We start from the raw sequence: 8,596 nt of genomic DNA, 5'->3' as shown, positions 1-8,596 counted from the left end.
TTTGCAGATCACTCTGGACCTTCACACTAGGAAAGAATGCAAAATATATTGACATATGGCTGTGTTTAAAGAGCATACTGAGCTTTAATAGAAACACTCTCTTCTAATCTTAAACTGATTTATTAGTTCACCAAGATTGCACATAGAAATTGCATTTAAATTCAAACCAGTACCTACATGAAATGTCCCCATCCAGTTGTTTTTTTTTTTTTTCTGTTTCTCAGAATTTTTATTAAATGCTTACAAAACAATTCCAGGTCACACAGAAACCTAACGGATGAAAGCAAAAGAAAAGTGAAAGAAAATAGGAAAATATCTAGGCTCTCGAGATGCAAAATTCCAAACTTAGGAGAACAGAAGTAGGCTATAGTGGCCAATTTTATTTTTGTTTAGAGGAAGGCAAATAATATTTGTAGTTGGCAGGCTAAGAGGAGCATTGATATATTGCAATGCATGGGTCAAGTCACATGAGACCAACTACTCCATGCAAGTATTAGCAGCCATTTTTTGAAAGGTTTCCTTCGAGACCCAATATTGCTGGCCTCTGGGAGCTGACCTTTATCCCAACTGGTAATTTTTCCAGAAACACCACCATGCCCTCTTCAAGGTAGGAATGGTTCAAGACAGAGACCTCTTGGTCTCCCAGGTGCACCCTCAGGCTCAGGCCTGCTTCCTGTTTCCACTCTCAATCCCATACCTCAGAGGACAATTTCAAAGGAAATACCTCCAAGTCCTAGTAGAGCTCAGCTTAAACCTTTATGTTTAATGGGAAGAGAACTATACGTCTGAATACAGAAAAGAAGCTTCAGGATTTGTATTCCTGAACTAGCCATGACAGGAGAAATCAAGGAAAGCCAGAATTAGCAATACATTGCGGATCAGGCAGGCACTTTTGGATTGGCAGGAGAGATTTCCTGAAGTGCTTCTTGGCCATGTGATGATCACCCTGACTGAAACAGTGCAAGGGAAGACTCATCACATACTTCTTAAGGAGCACCTCCATGACAGCATTAGCCACAAGGTAGAAACTTTTCATACCTTGACTGGATAACCTTTTTTATCCAGATGGGAACACTGGGTGGGTTTCAAGTTGAATGGACAATGTGACGGCTATCCTGAATGTATGGTTGCATACAGTTTCCCACTTATTTAATCTTTAAAAGTTCAGAACGGTGATAGGAGATGAAGTGTGTCCCCACAATAAAAATCAAACAACAAAACCCCCACCTAATAATTGAGGCACTGGCATGCATTGCCATTTTGAGGGCTCAGATGGCAGAAGACTCTTTAGAATCAGCTATGGACAGCTAGGTTTTCCTACCACCCATCTCACCTTAATCTTTCTTTTCACATTTGTTTTGTTGTTGTTTTTGGCTCACAACTCAAAGGAAGGTAAGGAATACTAAAGGTTCCTTCCTAGTTATTGATAAAGTATAGATAGAGAAAGGCCCGACCACCACCCCCAGCCAAGCCCAGGGGCCAAGCCCAGGAAACAAAGACGCAGAACAGCAAACAAGCCAACCTCCCGAACACAACAAAAAGCCAATCCAAAGTGGCTGGTTAGTTGGTTGGTTTAAAATGTCAACTGGTGATTAACATTCTAAACCAACCACTTTAAATTGGCTCCCCGCCACGCTGGGGAAATCAACCCGCCCGCTGCTCTGCGTCTCCACCCCCCGGACCCAGCCCCCCGGCCCGGCCAGGAGAAACAGTCAAGCCCCTCTCCATCCATGTGTTGATGTTGTGTTGAAATGAATGTCAACTTGGAGAGATGCTCCCATCTGGGAAGAAAACTGTAGCTGGCTTTAAAGCAGGTTGCCGATTTGAGCAAGGAAGGGAAGACATCCGTTGAATATAGTTCTCTTTTAGCAGAGGAAACAACAGCGTTGCACAGAAGTATTATCTCGGGTGTTCCGATGAGGACCAAGTCAAGCTGTGTGTTTGATGCCTAAGCAGGCTATTTTTCCGTTGCCCCATCTTCTATCAACACCTTTTTGTATTGGCCATGTCCAGTTGCCACATACTTGTACTTCTTGCCAGGAAGCCTGACCTTAGCATTTCCATCTGTACTTGGGCTCTCTTTCTGCTCCCAAATGCTTCTCTTGTTCACAATGTCTCCAGCCACAATGTCCTTACAAGGTGTTGTCTTCACAGGGGATTGGGCCACTTCTCCGGTCTCCCAGAGGCTTTTCGTGCTGGCCACTGCTGCACTATTGGTAGGAAGGTCAATGGAAAGCTGACGCACTGGTTTGGGGCCCTTGCTGGAACTCTCAATGGCATGAGTGTACTGCTCAAGTTTGTCATCAATCTTTGAAACTGGAAGAGGCGGCTGGCTCTTTTTCACACTATTACTTTTCTGTACGGCGCGGTTGAAAGATTCAGTTCTGTCGATGATCTTTATTGTAGGACTTAAAGGCGGCTGGCCATCCTCCTCCTGGCTGGAAGTGCTTGGGGTTCTCTGCCGTTTTGCTGGTTCTCCTTCCTCCTCATTCCATCTTCTTTTTTCCTCCTGCTTTTCTTGCTCTTCTTCATGCTTATTGTCCTCTGCAAAATCCTGGGGCTCTTCTTGAACGTCTTGATTTTCCTCTCCGACATCCACAGCTTCACTAAGCTTTGGCTGCTCCTCCTCCAGCTTTGCTTCAGGCTGATCTTCTGAGACGGAGACAGAAACAAACCTGGGGAAGTTTGAAGGCACGGGTGCAAAGTGGATGAAGGTGGGAGACTCCCGCTACAGGTGGACCTGCTCCAGCTTGGCTGTGGCTTCTGTCAGATTGCTGTCTTCTTCCCCATAGGAATGCACTTCAGCTGTGGACCCCTCTTGAGCTTCCAGGTACACCGAAAGCCTAGTAGAGCTGCCATACAACTGTGTTTTCAAATGTCCCCATCCAGTTGTACTCACCACTCACTGCAATGGGAGATCAAGGCCATTCATAGAGACTTTGTTCCAGAGATTGTGGGGTCTCAATGTGTGCTCCTTTCCAATGTCCTGGGAACCTGACTGGGACTATTGCAATGCCTATTTTATATACATGTTTCCAGTTATTGATTCACCCCACAGATGCTTTCTATTATTGCCCTGCCCTTTAAGTTAGAAATGGTCTTAGTGCTGATTGTGCAAGGCCTCTGGGTGAACTGGCCACAACCTTGCTACTTCCACAGAATATTGCAACTGCCACTAGGCAGTCTGTAAGGTAGGGTGACCATATGGAAAGGAGGACAGGGCTCCTGTATCTTTCACAGTTGTACAGAAAAGATAATTTCAGCAGGTGTCATTTGTATGCATGCAGCACCTGGTGAAATTCCCTCTTCTTCGCAATAGTTAAAGCTGCAGGAGCCCTGCCCTTTTTTGTACTTGGTCAAATGACACCTGCTGAAATTCCCTTTTCTATACAACTATTAAAGATGCAGGAGCCCTCTTCATTCAGTTTCCAAAAAAGCTTATGGCAGGAAATCTGGTACCACCAATATTCCATGGCTCACAGCTTTGCTGGAACCCAGCTTTGCTGGAACCCATCAACACTGGAACTCATTCAACTAAAATGTGATGATGATGATGATGATGATGATGATGATGATGATGATATTTATATCCCGGCTTTTCCCAATATTGGGACTCAAGGCAGCTTTACAAATGAAAACATATACAGTTAAAACATGAATATACAAAAATTAAAAATATAATTAAACATGCTGCAATAGTAAAACATTTAAAATACAAACAATAATTTTAAACAAATCCAGTGCATAAAAAGCACATAAGCAGAGGTCCAAAGGCCTGCCACAACAAAAGAGTTTTCGCCTGCCTCCGGAAGCAGAGCAAGGAGGGAGCCAGTCTAGCTTCCCTGGGAAGGGGGTTCCAGAGCCCTGGGGCAGCCATTGAGAAGGCATACAAGGTGTACATAAAATGTGATGCATACAATAGATGCATAAACTGCGATACATAAAATGTGATATACAACATCTCATAGTGTGCAGCTATTTTTCACTGTGTATCTACACAACTACACAGCTTTGAACAACCACACATTTTATTTTTAATTTCCTGCACACTTGCAAAGGTGCTCATCCAGTTGCCAGTCTTAAAAAGAAGCTAAAAATGACATCATGACCGCCCTACTTTCTGGTGGAAATGCAGAATCCAATTATTATTTTGAGGAGTTTAGTGGTGTACAACGCCTTCTTGTGTCTAGACTTCCAGTTGGGCCTGTTGTATATAGTGGTTAGATATGCTTCTTCTTCCTGGGGCCAAATATCTGTTTGAGAATGTACAAACTGAAAAGCTAGCAGATAAGCCTCTGGCAAGAGCCAGAGTAGCTGGGATGGAATTATCTACACCGGCTTACCGCCAGACATTCTTGAAGTCATTGGACTATGTCCAGGATACAGGTGGGGTTACTATGGGCATAATAATATATATGAATCCCTGAGGCTCTCCTGGGCTGGTGGTGGTGGATCTCAATGCAGGCCGATCTGGAAATGTGCTGCATTTCAGGCCATCACATCAATTACCATATTTTGAGATCCTGTAAGGACGTATGTTAATAATCTTACTCTGTAGTGCTCTGCTTTCTTTTGCTTTGTTAATTTGCTCTTGTTTAAGAATATCTTTAGCCTTCACCCATTATGAGCGCCATCAGATGGAGGGAAATCACGCTTCCCCCCCGCCCCCGTCGCTTCCTTGCCCGTTTTCGTTGCCCGTTACTTCTTCTTTTGATATGCACGAGGCCCATTCAGTCGGCAGGAGATAGTGGCAACTTCCATGTTTTTAAAAATATCGGACTTTCTGAGGGGGTTTTTGTCACACAAGGGAGGCTACAAGGGGCGGGAGGCACACGGGAGGCAGATGACGTCATGCGAGGGACCTGTGAAAATCTGAAGACTGCCCAGCAACGAGTGTGCAATAAAACACCCATCTGATGGAGCTCTATGTGTTTTATCATATTCTAAAATCCTAGAAAGAGCCATTGCCTCTTGGCAACACACCTATATCCTCCTCCTTCTCCTGTTTTGCCTCCTCTTTTTGTGCATTTTTTGCTGCTTTTATCTACCTTTTTAAATGTTATTGTTTGACTCTATATTTGATTTAAGCTATATTCAATTTTTTTTTATTGAATGGCAGTGTATAAAGTCTTTAAATATATGAATATTGTTGCAGCTGGGTTTAATTTGACCTGTGGCTCATGGAGGTTCAATCCCAGAACCTGCTTTCAAAGTGAAGGCTCAATCTGGGAATATATAAAGTCATGAAAAGGCCATCCCATAGGAAGTGCACGTAGGATTTTTTATTTTATTTTTTGAATTTCTTCCCAGTCTTTGTAGGTCACTGTAGCCTTTCGCATGTCTAAGGGGGAAGTTCTTTACCCTTTTCATCAAAAATTGAATTTTAATCCCAGATTATCTATTTACTACTGTAGAATATAGAAACATGTTATGAGAGAACACTAGGCGGATTAATTAAAGGTCAAAGCAGGACACTAGTAGAAAATCTCAGCTTTCCCCTTCTCTCTGTTTCTGTCTCTCTTTGGATTAAACTAGAAGTTACACAGCAAACACGTGTAATGATTCCTATGAATCGATTGGAGAAATGATAGAGTGGGAGCAGGCCTAATCCATTACCCTCTAGCCACAAGTCAAAAAGAAGCTGAGGTGGTATTTCTAAGACGGAAAACAGTCAGAGGGGAAAGGGTAACCACCTCCTCTATGCTGTTTCAAATTTGCAGCCTTCTGAGGTTGATTTTCATTTAAAAAACAAAACAAAAACATTATCAAACAGGTTCTTATCTTGTAGGTGAGTGCATTAAATTTTCTTCATGGATCAGTATGGCAGAAGCTACAAACTTTCATTCTGTTGTTTTGGTGGTTGTCCTAATTGAGTTTTGACTGTTCTGTGAGTGTGTAAGAAGAGTTTCCTAATTCCTGCCTTGTGGAGTGTGAAGTATCTTTCCTCAATCCAATTAATGAGCTTTTCTACACAAGGCTGTTAATTGGCTGTATCTACTTTCAGTTTCGTCACAGAATTGCAATCCGAGCACTACACAAGGCGTATTTCCTTTCCTGTTTTTCCACTACATAACCTCTAGATGGCACTGTGGTATAGCAGAATAGCACAAATAAACAAGAGGAAATTGTGCTTTCTTTTGTTTTTACAATTAAGTGCCACATTTCCCCTGCTCTAAAAAACCTCGCTGAAGGTGCTAGTTAGACGCAGAAGTGAAACTGGAAGGTGACAACATCATCTAAGGAACCTGTAAACAACAGTGAGTAGGGAATAATGAGCACACAATAAATGCCTCATGTAGAAAAGCCCAATGTCTCAGGATGTATGAGCTCTGAGTTTAAATTCTCTTCTTTTGAATGAGGAACAGAGACTGTAGTCAGCTTCTTCAATTAGTTGTTACAGTCCTGGATTTCATTGTGCCAGACGCAATTTCACAAAGAGATTGGGCCATACCTTATCCCTCTCAGATTGCATTTCCTCCATCCCAGACAAAATCAAAGAGATTCCCAATTGGAACTTACTATGGGCTGGGCTAGCTCTAGGTTTGATAGCACCCTGGGCAAAGTGTCCTCTCCTCTGTGGGCTTCTCTGGCTGTGGTTGTAGCAGTCCCAATAGTCTAGTCACCTTTTAATTTCCCATGAAGCCCAGACTGATGCTAGATCAGGTAGGGTGACCATATTTGGGGAAACCAAAAAGGAGGACAACATGGCCGCCCTCAAGGAGGCGTGCCCACCCCATCATGCCCAGCCCCTGAGGGGGCGTACCCATACTGACATAACCACCCCAAGGGGGCGTGGCCTTGGTGACATGTCTGATTCTACAGTTCACAATTAAGACAAACCTGTTCTACATAATAAGTTGATGTTAAAATCACTGAAATAAAGAACACATATCTAAAGTTAACATGTATTTTTAGTTGCTGTACACATTTCTTTGTGGTAGTTCTTTTTGCTGCCTTCATACAATGTAAATTGAACACACACACACACCATATCCATCTGTCCATCCACACAGAAGCAAACATCCTGTGTACCCATTATATGTCCATGCTTGTATACACACACACACACACACACACACACACACACACAAACCTTCCTCCCTTCTCTTCAGTACAAGAACATGAAAAGCTACACTCACTCTATTTCAAGATCCATCTAAACTCCTCCTCTCTGGATCACCCACAAACCTCTCGTTTTTCTTTCTTTATTTATTTATTACATTTATATACCACCCCATAGCTGAAGCTCTCTGGGCGGTTTACAAAAGTTAAAAACAATGAACATTAAAAACAGATATACAAAATTTAAAAGCATCAAAAGTATAAAAACAACAATATCCATTTAAAAACAACTGTTCCCAGGCACAGCACATGACCCTTCCCAATACCCGCCGTTGCTCCCTGCTGGTTTCCCACTGGAACCTTTAGCCCCCTCACAGAAGCTTTACTTTAATAAAGACTGGGGTGGGTGGGCTTAAAACAGCTTACAAACCTCGTGCCGTATATTACAAATGCCAATAGAACATTACGACTAAAACATAAGACAACTTAAACATTACAAAATCCACAAGCTTCAATCCCAGTAAAAATCCCAAACCATCATACATCATTCAGGCCCAGAAAAACCCACAAGTACTAAAACAATACCATCTAAAAAGCTTCTTTACTTTACATGTTAAGATCCCACCTTTCCATAAGTGTAGCTAAGGACATTAAAACCACAATAATATTTTCAGGATGATTTTGGCTGATTGTGGCAGGCAAAGCAAAAACTACCTTTCCCTCTCCCCCCCATGTCCTCCTTTTCCTCCTCCCTTCCCCCCCCACTCCTTCCCCCCCCCCCCAAGAAGCACCCGGTTTACCCATGTAGTCAGGTGTGGGACCAGGTGCTGCACTGGGGTGCTGCAGGTGGGTGGGTGGCTGCTCCGGCTGCTGCTCCTCCTCCTTTGAGCTGCCATGGCTGGCCAACCATCCTCCTTCTTGGAGCGCACATGTGCCCCACGCTTCTCCCAATGCTCACAAGCCCTTTCAATTTGTGCGAGGCGGGGAGGGAGCATGCGTGCATCTTCTATGTCTCCAGGAAGTGCTCAGATCAGCTACGTCAATGGCGTAGCACCTGTGCCGATGGCGTAGCACGAACGCCACTTGCATAGCAGCCACGCAAACGGTGTAGCACTTACGCCAATGGCGTAGCTGATCTGAGGTTCTCCAGAAGACACAGAAGACGTGCGTATCCTCCATGCACCCCCGGTAAATTGGGGGCCAGCCTCAGTTGCCCTGGAGATCCCCGCCTGTGGCATACTTAAGCAAGAATACTGATCCTGTGAGCAGAGGTTGGCCAGGATGTCTCCGATATATCGCCGCTGCATGCCTGCTCTTAACTGAAGCCATTAAGCTTACCTACGGGCAACACATAGAAGTCACAGCCTCGCACTCCATGAAAGCTCTGTTAGAAACCCACGGACCAAAGTGGATGACCAACTCCCGACTTGTCAAATACCGAGCACTGCTGTGTGAGAACCCTAACGTGCGAGTGAATGACTGCGTAGCCCTGAATCCTGCAACTCTGATGCCCTTGCCTGAGCCAGTTATACAT

General features: G+C 43.9%; 1 protein-coding gene across 1 annotated transcript; it reads right to left on the bottom strand.

Annotated features, from left to right (window-relative positions):
* Positions 1–221: 221 nt before the first annotated feature.
* Positions 222–8,300, bottom strand: LOC134391896 (lymphocyte-specific protein 1-like). The gene is given in 2 exon segments (XM_063115820.1): positions 222–2,863; positions 8,181–8,300. Coding segments are annotated over 2 exon segments (1,026 nt in total). The 3' UTR covers positions 222–1,957.
* Between the last annotated feature and the right edge of the window lie 296 nt (positions 8,301–8,596).

This window comes from Elgaria multicarinata, chromosome 2, assembly GCF_023053635.1.
Source record: "Elgaria multicarinata webbii isolate HBS135686 ecotype San Diego chromosome 2, rElgMul1.1.pri, whole genome shotgun sequence".
NCBI lineage: Eukaryota > Metazoa > Chordata > Lepidosauria > Squamata > Anguidae > Elgaria > Elgaria multicarinata.
Note: the sequence above shows the minus strand (reverse complement) of the source record. Positions and strands in the feature narration are given on the sequence as shown.